Source organism: Hemibagrus wyckioides, linkage group LG13, assembly GCF_019097595.1.
Source record: "Hemibagrus wyckioides isolate EC202008001 linkage group LG13, SWU_Hwy_1.0, whole genome shotgun sequence".
NCBI classification, from domain to species: Eukaryota; Metazoa; Chordata; class Actinopteri; order Siluriformes; family Bagridae; genus Hemibagrus; species Hemibagrus wyckioides.
This window is the reverse complement of record NC_080722.1, coordinates 22555094-22574109: the sequence shown is the minus strand read 5'-3', so window position 1 is coordinate 22574109 and position 19016 is coordinate 22555094. Positions and strand designations below refer to the sequence as shown.

Here is a 19016-nt window from a genome sequence, read left to right as displayed (position 1 = left end):
CCTTAATCATAGTGCACACGACACTATTACTCCAACAATCCATCACACGAAACAAAAAAAAAAAACCTCTGTATAACATACCAACTTATTTGCAAATGAATGACATAGGCACTTTCACATGACCTAGAACTGGAACTACTGTATTATTGTTACTGTACGATCATCTACAGATTTAGGATTTTAGCATTGACTTGCTTTGTCTGGTTGCATCGCATCAACAGGCAAGCATGCGAGTCTATCTGATATGTAATAAGTGAAAGGGCAACTAAAAAAAGGCTGGTTAGTCAAGGTTACAGAGATGTGCTGAACTTGAGGAAAACATAAAAACCAAAATAAAATTAAAAAACAATGATCCTATTATGGTATCACATTTCATTAAGATTCATTCATTAACCAGTGCCTCCAGGATTTCTGAAGTTTTTTTCAAGATTTCTGAGTGATTTCTGGTGTTTGTTTTTTTTGCTGCTTGATTTTGCTATGGCTTTATTCAAAATTTGTTTGTGCTTTTTTAAGGAAAACTATTCGAATTGTCAAAATGTCCAGTACAGGATTCTTCTTTTAGAGTAAAACCAGTGAAGACACGTATGTAAGTAAATTTATGACAGCTGTACTCATCTATGAAGAGGGCTTTGGCTGAATATGTGTTGTGATGATGTCACACAACGCATCTTAGCCCAAATCTGTAGAAATTCCACAGCAATTTTGAAAAATTGAAAGCTCTTCTGAACATTGTGGAGTTTGTTTGATTTTGCATTAATTTCTGCGATCACAAAATCCTGGAGAGACTGTGTAAGTAAAACGATTTAGAGCTTTATTCAAAATTAGCAAACCATAATTGTCAGCATACTGTTCCGTTATTACATGTTTAGAACTTAGTAAATGCTGGTGTTCAGCTTTCCCAGTGATCAATCAGGGTGATGTTTATGTTGCCCACATTACTGTAGGCATTATTTTACTCAGTAATGGTGTTTTATATTGCATTTATTACTAAAAAAAAATGCATCAGTTAAACACAAGTGTCATTACTGTGCTTGATAATTCAATAATAATTACTTATGGATTATTAATGCTGAACTTCACACATTATTCATAGTAACATATTGAACAATGCCACAATATGAATGCTTAAAGCTGAGTGAAAGCACTTTTTTTTATCCAGTCTTACAGAATGCACCACTATTTTCATAAATCATTTCAAAATATACCTTCTTATCTATACTGATATTCAAAGAACACCTTCCACTGAAATCAAGCTGTATTTCCTGCGTTAACCAAAAACTGACTGGAAAGTTCCCAGTGCACTCAAAAAAAAAAGTGCCAAAAGATAGTGTCCAAATGACACAAAATACCCAGAATGCACTGGGTCACTGAGAGACATTGGAAATAGGGATTCACAAATGTTTTATATGTCAAATATCCACAACAAAATCTTACACAGTCACCTCACAAGGGCCTTGCAACGCTCCACGGCTGAGCTGTACAAAGCACTAAAGACCAATAATAATAACAATAGTAGTAGTAATAATAATAATAATAATAATAATCTTTAATTTACTTTTTGATTTTAACATTAAAAACCTGTACAGTGTGTATCACATACCGAGACATATGTGAAAGAAAATGGTGTATTGAGTCTATAAATTCCTGTAGCAAAATCAACCAAAGGAAAAAGAGAGCAAAAGGACAAAATAAGTATGATAAAACGCCTATTATAAATCTTTTTTTTTTGTAAAATGGTGAAAAAACTGACTAAACGCTCTTTATGACCTGATCTCAGCATTAAGCCATGCGAGAAAGCCTCCGAAGTAATGTCTGCATGTCAAACAAATATTTTGGAAATTCATTCAGGATGCGTCATATTTCACTGTAAAACAGGGGCAGAGCGAAAGAGCCACGTCTTTAACACATCTGATGAACTTCCAGAACCTTGACTCACACCAATCTTGAAATTCAAAGGATCTTCAATTATAAATTTAGAACTGTCTCAGATGAATGACATGGCATTGAGGAGATGTAGCGGTAGCTTCAGTCTGACACTAAATCGATCCCCCCCCCCACACACAAAAAAAAAAGAAAAGAAAAAGCAACCGAAGTAACGCTGGTTTGGTGTCAAAGCTTCTTAAGGTGCCTTTTAAAAACTCCCACCTTTACTCAGACTTTTTCCCCTGACCGAAAAGAAACTAGTCAGTCTGAAAAACGGATGGAGGAACGTCACAGAGGCGAGAAGGATAGGGTGATGGTCAACTGCAGCAGCCGACTGGCCCGGTGGAGGAAGAGAACACAGTCTCCAAGCTGCTTTCTGTCTCGGAGGACAGCGCGAGGACGGTGGACACAGAGGACATGGAGGACGTGGAGTTGTGCTGGGAGCCGCTGGTCATTGCTGCACCTGCGCTATGAAGAGCAAAGAAAATACAGACTATCAGACTGGAAACTGTATCAAAGAGCAGTGATCCTAGAAGCCTAACCCCAACCAATGAGATGCTCTATTACTTGGAACAACTTATCCTATTTTTGCAGAATACACGTTATCACTTTTTTGTTATCACAACTGACCAAAGACACCGTCCTTCTACCTTCTTATTTTCTACTGGATCATAAACCTGATGCTAATTAATCCACAGGGCAAACCTTAACTAAATTATATCTGCATGCAGAAACAGTAACTGCTCACAGAAGTAAAATCACATCTTTCAATTTCTGCCCCCTTTACTTTCCAGTGAATTGCCAGTCATAATTGGTTTGACAGTTGCTTTGTGATATTTCTGGATGCCCTGTTTAATGTTTAATTTCAGTTTAATTTTGAATGCCCTTGTACAATATTTATGAAAAGTGTCAACAGGAAAATGTATAGCCATTTCAGTTAATCTGAAATTTGTATATGTACAATAAAAAGAGAGAGGAACTCTTGGTTTCATAAGATCTTCACAAAGACTAGTTATAACTAGTCAAAACTTATGTCACCCACTGTCAAGACATGAACAATTAGTAATGAGCATTAGAGCTGCATTTTAATTATAAAAACAAACAGGCTTATTTTGACACGAACAGAATTTAAGGGGTTAACTAACCTACTGAAGCCGGTTGTCCACGGATTACACCATTTTTCGAGCGCTCCTCCCAATCCAGCACCTCTTTATATATCAGCTCTGATGTCAGATAAAAAAAACAAAAACAAAAACAAACAGTTCAACAACAAAAAAAAAAGAATAAAAAAAGAACACATGCAACATTTCTCATCAACACTAAAGCTGCTAATAAGAATCAACACCTTTCCACTCATCCACAGTGTGTTCCCTCTCATCCAGCTGCTTGTCTGTGATCAACGGTGGAGGCTGGAACAAAGAATAACTATTTAATAATCACAAAAAAATATTAGAACTGTTGCATTATTAAGACTCTGGGGTGCATGTGAAGTTTATCAGCCGATTTGTCAAAAATTTATATTTAAATTAAAAAGCGCTGCTGCAGCATTACAGATCCAGTGTCAGTGGTTCAATATGGGTTTGGCTTCACATGCTGGTCTGCCATAATGTGTGAATAAGCTTCGATGAAAAGTAATAGTAACAATGTACATGCAGGTATAGTACATCACAAATCCAATTAGGATAACATTCAATAAATATGATTTCTATTATACCCTGTCATTGCACAGCCAGCTGCACTGTCAGAGCCACTCGACAGAGCCACGTTCTCTTCACATGTTGCTATGATTTTTCCTGTTCATTAAAAGCTGCTATGTGTGTGCTTCATTTAGCAGAATGATCATAGAATGCTGTGAGCCGAGTGCATACAGGAGTGTACTGACAAAATTAGTGTAGAACACCTTTTCTCTGGTAGTTATCACTGGCCAGAATGTCTTTGGAAATACTAGAACTAACAAACAAAAAGGTTTTGCCTGATGTACTAATCAATATAAATATGCATTCAGACAAAGGCACTAAGCAAGCCTGGTTTTGCCTGACTGCTATCGGGCTGCATAGCGTAGCATAGTCACACAAGTGTTAAGATAATTCTACTACAGTTTTATGTAAATGAATATTGATACTACATGATTTGACCAGACTCAGTTTAAATAATAAACATGCGTCATTTGAAACACTTCTTGATTAAATAGTGTGTATACACACACACACACATATATACATATACATACATATATACATATATATATATAACATTATGACCACCTGCCTAATATTGTGTTGGTACCCCTTTTGCTGACAAAACAGCCCTGATCCGAGAGCATGGACTCCACTAAATCCTTGAAGGTGTGCTGTGGTATCTGGCACCAAGATGTTAGCAGCAGATCCTTTAAGTCCTGTAAGTTGCAAGTTTGGGCCTCCATGGATCAGACATGTTTGTCCAGTACATCCCACAGATGCTCAATTGGATTTAGATCTGGAGAATTTGGACTCCAAGTCAACATCTCAAACTCATTGTTGTGTTCATCAAACCATTCCTGAACCATTTTGCTTTGTGGCACGGCACATTATCCTGCTGAAAGAGACCACAGCCATCAGGGAATACCGTTTCCATGAAAGGGTGTACATGGTCTGCAACAATGCTTAGGTAGGTGGTACGTGTCAAACTAACATCAACATGGATGGCAGGACCCAAGGTTTTCCAACAGAACAGTTCCCAAAGCTTGACACTGCCTCCTCCGGCTTGTCTTCTTCCCATATTGCATCCTGGTGCCATGTGTTCCCCAGGTAAACGATGCACACGCACCTGGCCATCCATGTGATGTAAAAGAAAACATCATTCATCAGACCAGGACACCTTCTTCCATTGATCCAAGGTCCAGTTATGATGCTCATGTGCCCATTGTTGGCACTTTCAACAGTGCACAGGGGTCAGCATGGGCACCCTGACTGATCTGCGGCTATCTAGCCCCATACGTAACAAACTATGAGGCTCTATATATTTTGACACCCCTTCTATCAGAACCAGCATTAACTTCTTCAGCAATTTGAACAACAGAAGCTCATCTGTTGGATCAGACTATGATGAGAATCAGTGTTATTCACCTGTCAGTGGTCATAATGTTATGCCTGATCAGTGTAATAATATGTGTATATATATGGTGTAATACACATATACATACATACACACACATACACTACCAGTCAAAAGTTTGGACACACCTTCTAATTCCATGGTCTTTCCTGATGTTTATTTCTTTCTACATTGTAAAACAATGCTGAAGGCGGCTGAAATCCACAATAATGTCCTCTGAACAGTTGATATTGAGATATGTCTGCTACTGATGCTCTGTAAAGCCTTCATAACGCCTCTAATCTGAGGTGCTGTTCATTGGTGATTTCTGAGGCTGGTCACTCTAAATGAACTTCTCCTCTGCAGCAGAGGTAAATTTTGGTCTTGCTTTACTGGGATGGTCTTCATGTGAGCCAGTTTCATCATGGTGCTTGATGGGTTTTGCAAATGCACTTGACAATACTGTTCTTGCAAGAACTATTCCAGAACACCTGACCTTCGTGTCTTAAAATAACAACTGACTGTTTTTTGTTGTCATTACATATGGAATACTTAAGTCCATGTCTGTTATTTCATAGTTTTGAAATCTAGTATTGTTGTAGAATGTAGAAAATAAATCCCTAAACAAAAAACATTGAATTAAAAGGTGTGTCCAAACTTTTGAGTGGTAGTGTATATATACACATATATACATATACACTATATTGCCAAAAGTATTCGCTCACCTGCCTTGACTTGCATATGAACTTAAGTGACATCCCATTCCTAATCCATAGGGTTCAATATGACGTCGGTCCACCCTTTGCAGCTATAACAGCTTCAACTCTTCTGGGAAGGCTGTCCACAAGGTTTAGGAGTGTGTTTATGGGAATTTTTGACCATTCTTCCAGAAGCACATTTGTGAGGTCACACACTGATGTTGGACGAGAAGGCCTGGCTCTCAGTCTCCGCTCTAATTCATCCCAAAGGTGTTCTATCGGGTTGAGGTCAGGACTCTATGCAGGCCAGTCAAGTTCATCCACACCAGACTCTGTCATCCATGTCTTTATGGACCTTGCTTTGTGCACTGGTGCACAGTCATGTTGGAAGAGGAAGGGGCCAGCTCCAAACTGTTCCCACAAAGTTGGGAGCATGGAATTGTCCAAAATGTCTTGGTATGCTGAAGCATTCAGAGTTCCTTTCACTGGAACTAAGGGGCCAAGCCCAGCTCCTGAAAAACAACCCCACACCATAATCCACCAAACTTTACACTTGCCACAATGCAGTCAGACAAGTACCGTTCTCCTGGCAACCGCCAAACCCAGACTCGTCCATCAGATTGCCAGATGGAGAAGCGCGATTCGTCACTCCAGAGAACGCGTCTCCACTGCTCTAGAGTCCAGTGGCGGCGTGCTTTACACCACTGCATCCGACGCTTTGCATTGCACTTGGTGATGTATGGCTTGGATGCAGCTGCTCGGCCATGGAAACCCATTCCATGAAGCTCTCTGCGCACTGTTCTTGAGCTAATCTGAAGGCCACATGAAGTTTGGAGGTCTGTAGCGATTGACTCTGCAGAAAGTTGGCGACCTCTTCGCACTATGCGCCTCAGCATCCGCTGACCCCACTCCGTCAGTTTACGTGGCCTACCACTTCGTGGCTGAGTTGCTGTCGTTCCCAAACACTTCCACGTTCTTATAATACAGCTGACAGTTGACTGTGGAATATTTAGGAGCGAGGAAATTTCACGACTGGATTTGTTGCACAGGTGGCATCCTATCACAGTTCCACGCTGGAATTCACTGAGCTCCTGAGAGCGACCCATTCTTTCACAAATGTTTGTAAAAACAGTCTGCATGCCTAGGTGCTTGATTTTATACACCTGTGGCCATGGAAGTGATTAGAACACCTGATTCTGATTATTTGGATGGGTGAGCGAATACTTTTGGCAATATAGTGTATATATACATACACACACATACACACACACAGCTCTGGGAAAAAAAATTTGTTATGTTTTATTTCTTACAGGTGCATGTATTGGTGAGATGAACATTTGTTTTGTTTCATTTTTTGTGAACTGCTGAAAATATGTCTCCTAAATTCCAAATATAACTATTGTTATTTAGAGTGTATATTTAAAGGAAATGACAACACATCAAAATAACCTAAGATCATGCAGTATTTGCAGAGCTTTAATAACTCAAATAAAACAAAATGTAAATAATTTGTAAACAAATTGTGTTAATGCTTTGGCTAAATAACATTAAGAAATCAGTATTTGGTGGAATAACCCCGATTTGCATACGTTTTGGCTCCATGATCTCCACCAGTTTTTCACATTGCTGTTGGGGAACTTTATAACACTCATTTTGCAAAAAAGCAAACAGCTCAGCTTTGCTTGATGGTTTATGACCAGCCATCTTCCTCTTTATGACATTCCAGAGGTTTTAAATAGGGTTCAAATCTGGAGATTGGGCAGTGGTCTCTTATGTTTTCCAGAGCTGTATATATACACTGTATTATGTAAAATAAGTCATTTAAATGTGTTACACTCCTCTGCATCTTTCAATATCAGAACTGTTGCTGCAGGTCGTCCGACAAAAATCAACCATCACCAGAATAAAACGTAAATGCTTACCGCTTCGACTTCGCTTGGATCATACCACACATTGATGTAGGGATGCTGTAATGCCTCGTCCACAGAGATCCGCTTGGATGCGTCTATAACCAGCATTTTTGACAAAAGGTCTCGGGCCTGACTCGCTGCAGAAAAAAAATCATTTGGAGAGTCTATCTACAAATTAGTTCCTTGACTTGAACTTCAACCTCAGTTTATGCAGTTTGTCATACAACACATCAACAAAAGAAACAGTTAGAAAAGATCATGCCACTGAGTTAGACCACTGAACTCGCAGGTCTTAATCCAGATCAATGTGAAGACAAGCATGCTGGGAAAATAAACTCTCACCTTTGAGCTTGTTGTGGTCTGAGTCAGCAGGGAAGAGAACATCTGGGAAAAGCTTCTCGAAACTGTACCCTGCATATCGGGGTCTGTTCTCCACATAGGTCCTAACAGACTGGTTCAGCTTCATCATGAACTCCTGAGACGGTGTGCCCAGCTGCTCGATCACCTTATTCCACTGGTCAATATCTGGAGTTCAATTGGTTAAAGAGGAATAGTGGACAAAAGCACTGTTTGGGTGGGATTAGTCCTGAAATGGGAAGTTGCCTTGCTATATGGCTGCTAATCAATCCATTGAAGAGTTTCTAACCCAAACTATCTGTTTTTACTACCTCAAGATGGCTGATATTTTCAGTCCTCTACAGTTGTCTTTGTTTTCCTGTCTAGAGATATTTTTAGAATCTTTACATTTTAATCTCTGACAATAACAAAATGATAGATGCCTTGGAGGAAATATTTGAAAAGTTGCTGTGAATCAAAAGGTTTCACAGAAGAGAAGGGAGAAAAGGAAAACAAATGAATTAAAAACTTACTTTACATTAACTTTACATACACCATAGTATTATGCGATAATGATCAAGTAACGCTCCCACTAATGTAAATCTTCATTAATGGTAATAATACAGGACTTACAATGATATGCACATGATATAGTGATACACAGAATTTATTCTACTTGGTATAAAAGCAGGTTCTCTTTTCATCATAAATGGTCCTACTTAGAATACAATAACTACAATAACTGGCCCTACTTACAATGATACAGTTAACCCACTAATATTTTTTACACTTTGGAAAGATGTAAAACAACATCTCCTGAAACATTTAAACTGTTTTATGTATTTTAAAAAAGTGCTATAATGCCTCGTGAGTTTTAGGCTGATTGTATCCTAACTCTGTAACCTAGTGAACTAGTGTGTAACCTACTGAACCAAAAAGAGAACTAGGGAACCTGTGTTAATGTATTGATTGATACAGACTTCAAAGCACTTTTGTACATCTCTGGATAAGTGTCTGCAAAATGCCGTAAATGTAAATGGAAAGGTGAGATGGAAAGCGCAGCACATGAGTCAATATCCTCTCCCAGAAGAGGATTCCTGGCTCCTCTGAAAGGTTCTTCTTTGTCTCTGAGTTTTTTCATGCCATTTGTGCCTCTGGCTGGTTCATTAGGATGTCTTGCACATCTTGAGTTCTGTGAAGCTGCTTTGTGAGAATGTCAATTGTTAAAAGTAAAATATGAATAAAACAAAAACTAATATTTGAATATTTATAGATGGGTGGAACGGCTAAGGCTTAGGCTATATCCAAAACTGCTTAGGCTCAAACGCTGGAATAAAAATTCATCCATCATTCATTTTGATCCGTACTTGCAATCGAAGAACATAGACTGGGATTGAACCAAAAAGACACACAAATACCAACACACAAATGGTACAACAATGACGTTCAGGTAAGGATACGATCAGTGCCTGGAAACAGCACACTGCCTCTGACCATTTCGGCCATGATGCAGCCAACAGACCAGACATCAACTGAAAAAATGAAATGACAACCAAATTAAGAACACACACCCAAAAAAACCCAAATGCATACTGAAAATAAAATCCCACACTTAATGCAGACAAATAAACAGGGTGCAGACAAAGTGATGTGGACAAGATGTGAGACAGAATTAAAGACAAGACACCATGCAAATCTGTAATAATCAAATCGCCCTCAAAGAAAAAACATCCAAATGAGAGCTTTAGACCAGAGTAAGGCCTGCCAGCACTGAGTACGCCGTTACTGCAGATGTGATAACGGATTATTATGCAACATTCTAACAAAGTAATCAGACACCAATCAGAAACAAGAATTCAATAAGCTTGCGTCATAATATATATCATCTCCATGAATGATCGTTTCTTTAATAGTAAAGTGGTTATTATAAGCTGCTCACAATCATCAAGTACAGAAGAACTGCACTGGATGGTGTGCAAAACAAAACCCAGTGCTTGAGCCATCTCAAGGATACAATCCCTTCCTGGGAAAAGGATTTTGTGGCGAACCATTTCTGCCATTATGCAGCCCACAGCCCATATATCCACTTAACCATATGTAGCATAGGAGGAAGAACAGAACATAGTACATAAGCAAAAGCATTCACATTCTAAAAGTATATTGAGTGTAGTCCATATTTTGATTTTTTGTAATATTTCAATGCCAAATGCGCCAAATCAGACTCTCCTATATCCAGATTTCCTATATTTATTTAGGTTGGGTGATTAGGAAGACAGAGCAGAAGTATTACATCCCGCTGCCTTATTACGTCCCTCACTTAAAAGCTATTTATAGATGGAAAATTTGACATTCCCGAGGCAGGCGGATCTAATAAGCAGGAGCCATGCAAGATGATTCGACTGACTCTGAAACACTGAAACACACTTAGCTTAAACTGTAGAAACTGTTGACTTAAAATTGCATAAGCAGCTTATGCTCAAATGTTGCTGGCTGTCAGGACAAATTAGGATTTTTTTTTTTTAATAAAAAGTAAAGCCTAATCATTACATCCTTCTTCATTAGCAAAAGCCTATTTGCATACACAGTTTTGAAATGTTAAGTGTTACAGACAAGCGAATCCAATCAGCAGAAGGCATGCATAAATCATGTGACTGTCTCTGCCACAGGGGTGCAACTAAAAGTGCCACTTTCCTATAATGCATTATCTACCCTTTCAGTAATCTCTTTAGGTTAGTGCTCATGGCGGTAAAGAGGAATTTGACTAGACATGCCGCAAGGCTAGACTGAGCCACCGAGAGTGGCACTCACCATTGGCCTGGTAGCCCATGCCTAGTATGACCTCTGGTGCACGGTAGTAACGTGTCACAACATAGGGGGTCATGAGGAGACCGGTGGCAGCTGTGCGAGCCAAGCCAAAATCCAGGATCTTCAACGTACAATCTGACTTCACCACAATGTTGCTTGGCTTCAGGTCCTGCAGGAGGGATGAGGGAGCATGGCTTTAGGAGAGCATATACTCTTCTGTATACAAAGTAGAATTATTAAGTGTTTCAGTTACACAGGATGTGTTTAAATGTCTACAGAGGGCTCGGCCCAATACCAGTCACATAGACTAACTACCAGGACCATGTACAGGTATTGTCTTCATTACAATATAAAGGAATTGACTGAAAGATTTCATTCCGCAGTAAAGGTCACTCACTCTCTTCACTCGGCCTATCTCTGTTCATGCAAAACATCAGTTGGGAAAATATTACTTTAATTAATATTAAATATTAATTCAGTTCTGCTGGCTAAATGATTATTATTCATGCTATTATTGGCTCTCTAGATAGATAGATAGCTTGATGGCTAGATAGCTTGATAGATACTTTATTCATCCCAAAGGGAAATTTACAGCTTCCAGCAGTATCCACAAACACAGGTAATAGATAAACTTATACTTAAACTTAACTTATAAACTTAAGTTTAAAACAATATAGCCGTGATGTATCATCATTATGAAATGTACATCTTTTTGTAAGCTGCTGTGTAATCAGTTCTTAGTAGTTGACTCAAGCTTTTGAATCCCTACTGGAGGTAACTGCACTGAAATACTAATGAGACAAACACTCAGTGTGAAATGAGCTCACCCTGTGTATAATGCCAGCTGCATGCAGATGTTTGATGCCACAGAGCATCTGGTAAAGCAGATAGGAGAGTCGCTCGTGGTCCAGCTCCATCTGAATCACCTGGCACAGGTTAGCATCCATCATCTCCATGACCAGGTAACTGTAGATACACACACATGCCCACTTATTCTTTACATACTGTTGCTAACACAAATGTGTGCCTTACAAAGGGAAATATTACAAAAAGCATACAGTTCGTGTCAGAATTATTAGCACTCTTCAAGACAATAAGGAAAAATGTGCAAAAATAAAATAAAAAGATAAACAATTCACTAACCATTATTCTAAAAACTAACTGATTAGTAGTGGTGATAAGAAAGCCATCAAAAGACACAACATATTGCAACACCTGAACTACAAATGAAATCAAGGTCAGATAAGATGAAAAGGGTTTGAAAAAAATATCCTCATCACACTCCACATTGTTTTGGGGCTGTCCAGAAGTAACCCCAACCTTGACAAACAGTACAGAAGGTCTACAGAAAACAAGCAGCTCATATGATTAAGCTTAAAATATTACATAGTGCACATATGCATTTAAAATACCAATGATCTTGTAGTATGTAGCACACTGGAGCGCAACATTTTAAACGAAAACAATTTCCCCCCTATTATATAGCTCTTCATGCTTATGTAGAAACACAAATGAGATCAGGTTATATGTTCAAAAACTTACTGCACATTAACATTAAACAGGCCGAACATTTATACTATACAATTATATCGTTCACTTAAGTTCCTTCCGAGACAAGCTGCTAGAGGCAAAATCTATATGCAGATGTATTCATTTGTGCAAACAGGAACAAACTGGCTCACGATATAAACTTTCTCAGTCAGAAATAACACAAAACTCACACGTCTTGAAACTCTTCAAGTGTTTTCTGTGGCGTGAAAACGTTTAGGAGGCCAATTATCTGCAAAACACAAGGAGATAAAAGAGTAAAGAAAGTGTGACATTCTTAAAAATGGTACATTTCATGCCTTTCTTAAAGCCTAATGGATTGCTCTCTCATTTAATCCATAGCAGCAATAACAACTCGATGAAGTGCACTTTTACATCTGGATCAATAAAGCTAGTAAACAAAGGCAGTTCATATTGTTTATTTAATGATATTACATTATATAAATATTTCTGCCTCACACATGCAGCATTAACAAAGCATAAAAAACGCATACATGTACAAATGCTTTTAGATCTTTCAAGACTGAATTAATAATTCAGCTATAGATCTATAAGCGTCTGTATACTGTATCCATGTTACACACAGATGCATGTTAACACAGACAAACAAAGAACACTAAAAAGACGGTGCTTACATTCTTGTGGTTGACGCACTTCATGAGCACCAGCTCTCGGTACGCCCGTTTGGCATGGGTCTGGTTTTGAAAGGGTCGACTGAGCTTCTTAATAGCAACATTTCTCTCCAAGATGTGGTCATATGCAGAGCTATTATTGGGGGAAAAAAACAGTGTGATTGCTCTCAACAGGACTTTTTTCCATCGTACTGATTGTGTGCATGGAAATGCCTTACCAGACAATGCCTTGTGCGCCAGAGCCAATGGGTCTTAAATTCTGGTAGCGCTTCAGGACGGTGAAGGTGGAATCTCCGACATCTATACTGTAATACTCTTTCTCACGCTTATTCCTGTTCATGGTGATACACTCACGGTGTTAACTGTGTGCTGGGCATTCAAATAGTTCCCACGACTCCAGATCTGGAATAGAAAAAAAATGCAGCTTCTTAAAAAAAGATCAATACACTATACAAAAGCAAAATAAAAAAAACTTAAAGGCTTATAAAGATGGGTTCTCATGCGTTCTTTCAACGGTTTCACATTTGTAGTTTTATGAATGGGGATTTACTTGGGGCCTTTGATGAACAACTAATCCCTCTGTTGTAGGGTTCTACATGTGAATTTCCACAGAGGGATGAATCTCAGTGCTAGAGAATGTTTCAGAATGGCTGACCCTTGACTCTGATCGTTTGTGATCAGTTCTCTGGAGAACATAAGGGAGTTCATGCTACACGATCCTTCACAAGCAAAACTTACACAGAGCACAGTGTTTAATAAACATGGTAGAAATGCTGACTGTGATTACTTTTAGCAGTTAGGAATTTCTGTTCTGCACAGAGATACAGTATAGCACAAAAAAGCTGTTTTTAAAAATGTGTGAAAGCGAAACACATGGCATCCCAACCTGTTTCATCAATCAGACATTACTCTGTTTGTTGGTCCAGCTTGTGTTCTCTTTGACAGACAAACACTGGTGGATTTTTTCACCATTTCTTCATATATGCATGAGAACAAAAAGTCAACGCTCGCTTTGCAGGATGGCATGCCCCCCTTTTGGACGTCAAGCATAAAAGTATAACAAAATATAAAAAAGTATAGCGTATAAAACAAAGTATACATGCTATAATGTCACAATTAAACCTGCATAATTATGCATCATGTCAACTCTATTCAAACCGGATATCTATAATGATTTAGATGGTTTGTTTTTTTGGCCAAAAATTGCTTTTCTTTAATCCTTTCAACTTATGTCAATATGTGAAAATTGTGTGTGTCTGTGTGTGTGTGTATGAAGCCTCAATTTAATCTAACAAAAATATTGATAAAAAATATTGCAAAATCAGGTATGTATACAAAAAAGTAGTTTATGAGTTGTCATGTCACAAAGTACTAAAATGGCTGCCATAACATAACAATTCAGAGTTTTGGAGGTTTTGTTCTAATACTTGTACATACTTTGTAGGGGGGAAAAAAAAATCAGTAAAATCTGTGACTGTGAGGTTCCATAGCTTGGTTAGTTTGACATGGAATCACCTATATGACCTTTCTGCCATTTTCTTGAACTGTTAAGAACTCTGGTGGCTGCATTTTGCGCTAACTGCAGCTTGTTTATTGAAGAAGCAGGACAACGATCCAGTCTGGATGTCATGAATGCATGAATTAGCTTTTCTACATAAGATACAGGTAAGATGTTTCTTAGCTTAGCCAAATTTCTAAGGTGGAAGAAGGCTGTTTTTGTAATATGGGTGATAAAGAAGTAACAAGTTAATATGCATGATATAGAAGTAACAGAAGTAACAAAATATCCTTCTAAATGCAAGCTGAAAGCTTCTTTTTACTGGTTTTAACAAAATCCCAATATATATTAATGCATTATAACACCAACACATAATAAACAGGCAATATTGTGTAGTACAAAACCTGAATTTTTACATTCTTTCACCCTACCTTAGTGTAATTACTGTTGTTAATGTCATAATTGTTAACGTAATGCTTTCCTCCCCACCCACCCGCCCGCCACTTTCACCCTGGAACTAATAATCTAGGGCAGCAAAGGCTAACATACACCTCTGACAAGATACTAATGCAGCATCTACGTTTAGAGGAGATGTGAACTTAACTAGGGTAAATAAGGCAACAGAAAACTAGTGTGTGCAGTCAGTCTGATAAAGCCTGGTCTGCTTGTTCAGAATCGCAAGCATCCTTTTGACAGTAACACACTTGTGTGCCTTGGTAGTGAAATAGCCCTGTTTCTCTTTAGAATATTTATGTAACAGAAGAAAACACACAAAGATTCACCCTCCGTTGTTGCCCTGCTGAGCTTTTGACAGCTGATGTTGTGGCATATTGAAATACTTTAAAACTATGAACATGTCTGCACAAGTCAGTGATCTCTTTCAACACTGTCCCTAAATCCAGACTTGCCGGAGTTTAGTAAAGGGAACATCACAGCACATACATCTATGCAGAAATGAGTGCATATACATTCCTATGCTGTCAATGTATAAAATGTATAATGTAAAATGTATAAAAACGTACCAGAAAACAATACATTGGCCTGCCTTTTTCTGGCTACTCGAATTGGTGAAATTGCAAGCACAGGATTCTTGTTTTAAACGCCTTCCTGTGAAGACATATGCAATCTACAATAGCTGTACTTATGTCTGCAGGTGCTCGGGAGTTTGGCTGAATGTGTGTAGCTGTGTGATGACTTCACACGACACATCTTGGTCCAAAGCACGCAAAATCGTGAAATCCTGGAGGGATTAATTTGTAATCAAAAGCATGGAGTTCATGGAGTTCATGGAGCAAGAAAAAGTTTCTCGACAGAAACGATAGAGAGGTTTCATCCGGTCCAGGGACGTCAAAGATGGTACGTGTGCACAAGGCGAGAGTTTCAGAATTTGTCACAGCAAAGGCAAAAGACTAGTGTTTCAGAACACTAAAACATCAGTAAAGATGCACTCTTAACTCTCTTCTTCTGAATGCAAGTTTGTGTGTGTGTGTGTGTGTGTGTATATGTATAAGCGTACTTGCGATTCTGTTACCTTTTAAGGTAAATCAGTGTTACTAACAGTTACAGCCTATTATTGTCTTTATTGTGGTTACTTGTGGCACTCCTTCTCTCTCTCTCTCTCTCTCTCTCTCTCGGACATTGTGCAAAAATGTTCCCCTAACAGCTCTGATTTGATTCAACCTTATCTTTAAGTCACTTCAAATAAAAAGCATCTAATAATTACAGAAAAAAATACATTCATGAAATCTCCACTCCATTCCACTGACAGCAGGCCAACTTTATCACTCGAATCATCACAATAAGATCACATGACCTTCAGGGAGAAAACTCTATTGCAAATGCAATGTAAAGTACTGTATTGCACTGTGCTACTCCTGCATTACAGTCACAGTCACACAGTGTGCTGCAACCTGGGATTCCAAAAGGTGCAAAGAGATCCTTTAACCATGTTTTGAAATCACTTTAGCCTGGTTGTAAAAAAAAAACTATGCTATGCCTAAATTGATGTGATATAATCTAGTAAGACAATTGAGACTATGATAGGTAGCACTGCTCTCTCACAGATTTGCATGCTCTGTGTGGGGGTTCACTCATTGATCTCTGGTTTCCTCCCAAAAACACACACTTAGATGTAAGAGTAATGCTGGGGCTTTCACGCTGTCAGTTTGGTCTGAAACACAGTGCAGTTTGCATTAAAGAAAGAAAAAAAACAGTAAAGTGAAAGCTGTCAAGTGCATGGCAGTACCAAACCCAAGACCACATGTAGAAGGAGGTGCCAGCTCGGTTGTACTGGAACCGTGCCGCGACTTCTGTGAATGTGAACGTACTCGGGTCTGCACTTGTTCAGGAATGAAACTAACCTGTACAAGTGTTTTAGCCGATGATGGCATCATTAGTTTCCACAACACACGTGTAGCATGAGTGGGAGGGGAATGTTGTAGGACACAGAAGAGTTATGTTTTACTGTCCATAATTACACCAAAATATATATTTTTAAAAAAAAATCACATTTGTAATGATGTAAGATGAATGCAAAGGGGTTTGATAGAATCTAGTGGAAACCAGACAAATGCTGCAGGGGGACAGGAACAATCACACATGGATTTAGACCACAGTAAACGTGCCCAGTGTGCTTGGTTCCCTACGATGGCCTGGTGTCCCACTGGGAATCTGCAGGCCTGCATGAATGAACGGAAATTTTCTGCCAGTCTACAATGATGACACTACTGTCTTGTGTCACTGTCTTCCTAACTGCAGATACACTTGATTAACATAAAAAACAGAGGTATAATGTTGTCAACAACAAAGTTTAGACGCAAATGCAGTTGGTGCTCGGGGGAAAAAAATGAAGCAAAACCTCAACATTTCAAGTTGTGTGTGCATTTCACATCCCTAGCTGGCCAGAGAGCTCTCAGGTGGCCTGTTTTGCTCTTGATTTCTTGTTTTTTTTTTCTTGTCTTTTAGCTACTTTAGCATTTTGGGGCAGTGTACAGATTTACCCCAATTTTCACTCTGCCCAACTATAACACAAAACGTAACGTTACATTCCGTTACTAAATAACTCACACTTAGCAGATTAGTAGCCATGTTGGGGATGAACTCTCTGAGTTCTGACTCGCAACGCCTTGAGTAAATGAACAAAATAAAGAAGAAAATACTGGATATGGACGTGTAAAGTTCCTCATTCTATGCTACTTTACGTTAATGTTAGCGGGAGACAGACGCTGTGCAACATATTTTGACACTTTCGAGCCTGTTTGGCTAAACCGCCAGGTTACAAGGTTTTATTGTGGCCCAATTCCAAATAGCTTCCTAATGGACTTACAGCTCGTGCACTGTGAGAGCAGAAGCCATTATATGAAACCTGGTATAGTGCACTTATATAGGAAATAAGGAGCCATTTGGGATTCAGCCTATGTCTACTGCAACAACGGAGCCTAATACCCTTCCCCAAAGTCCTAAAAAACATACCATGCCTACTTACACTCTCAAAGATATTCAAGAAGGTCCGCGTTCAGACAAATATGCTCTACTGCTTCTCTGGATAGACACAAGGAAATAATGTAGTATTCCAGCTATTTTCCGCTTTGAGCCGCAAACCCTGAAGCCCGCTGCGTTTCCTTCCTTCCCCAGGCCAGGATCTGTAACTTGCGTAATACGTCATCCAATCGTGCGTGGTGGTGACGTAGGCAGTTTCTGTGCTTTTGCGCCCATGGTTGGCATTGTTGCGACTGCAAATGTAACAGGTGGGTTAATTTTAGAAAACAATAGATAAAAGGATAGATGTAATCAGCTGATGTTTTTTTTTTTTTTTGTATTGGAACTTTAGGAAACGTACATTTATTTATGCAATTGTCTGTTTGATTATACATATATTTGCATATAAATTTAAGACAACACTTTTGAATAATATCTGTCTATTATTTTATTTAATCTTGTTTTCATGCCATTCTTTAGTATAAAAGTCTAATGCAAATTCAGCAATAATAAACATTTTGGTAAATTCCTTGGTAATATCCTTCTTGTTAAAATAATAGTTACTATGTAAAGCTTCATGAATACAGTGAGTTTTCATTCTAAGATTATCCTAGCATGGAAAATTGAAAATGTACAGACCCTACAGTAATTGTTGGTTGAATGATGTACCCTTTGTGAAGTATTGTGTCTAAAACATTAAAGAAGAAGACAAAAGAATATCAGTTGATATTGGTGACACTGATTTGGGACAAACTATAATGTATGTGTAGGGGGATTTTCATTGAGCAACTCGGTAGATGCATATTTTTCGGTTATACTGTCAATGTTCACATGTGTACTTTTTTTTTTTTTTTAAAAAAAAGCTTTACAGAAACGTATACACTCACCAGGCATAACATTATGACTACCTGCCAAATATTGTGTTGGTCCCCCTTTTACTGCCAAAACAGACCTGAGCCATCATGCACTGTGTATTCTGACACCTTTCTATCAAAACCAGCATTAACTTCTTCAGTAGTTTGAGCAACAGTAGCTCATCTGTTGGTTCAAACCACACAAGCCAGCCTTCGCTCCCCACACGCATCTTATGAGCCTTGGCCACCCATGACCCTGTCAC

General features: G+C 38.7%; 1 protein-coding gene across 6 annotated transcripts; it reads right to left on the bottom strand.

The window, feature by feature from the left end:
- Positions 1-453: 453 nt before the first annotated feature.
- On the bottom strand, positions 454-18086 carry mapk8b (mitogen-activated protein kinase 8b). 6 transcript variants are annotated; one of them, XM_058406116.1, is made up of 12 exons: positions 17907-18086; positions 13143-13326; positions 12928-13057; positions 12466-12524; positions 11572-11710; positions 10748-10913; positions 9954-10025; positions 7946-8128; positions 7616-7740; positions 3269-3332; positions 3069-3146; positions 454-2386 (listed from the first exon to the last, which is right to left on the bottom strand). In XM_058406116.1, the coding sequence occupies exons 2-12, from the start codon at positions 13262-13264 to the stop codon at positions 2241-2243; spliced, it is 1284 nt and encodes a 427-aa protein (XP_058262099.1). In that variant the 5' UTR covers positions 13265-13326; positions 17907-18086; the 3' UTR covers positions 454-2240. The 6 variants fall into 6 exon arrangements, with proteins under 6 accessions (XP_058262099.1, XP_058262098.1, XP_058262095.1 ...); XM_058406115.1 differs by lacking the exon at positions 9954-10025 and adding an exon at positions 9400-9471 and having other exon boundaries at positions 17907-18085; XM_058406112.1 differs by having other exon boundaries at positions 2226-2391; positions 7616-7767.
- Positions 18087-19016: the final 930 nt, after the last annotated feature.

Coding starts and splice junctions, on each gene's coding strand:
- mapk8b (XM_058406116.1), bottom strand. CDS start 13,264: ATGAACAGGAATAAGCGTGAGAAAGAGTATTACAGTATAGATGTCGGA. Junction 12,525..12,927: donor AGTGCGTCAACCACAAGAAT/GTAAGCACCGTC, acceptor TGTGTTTTGCAG/ATAATTGGCCTCCTAAACGT. Junction 8,129..9,953: donor CCTTTTCCCAGGAAGGGATT/GTATCCTTGAGA, acceptor ATTGAACTCCAG/ATATTGACCAGTGGAATAAG.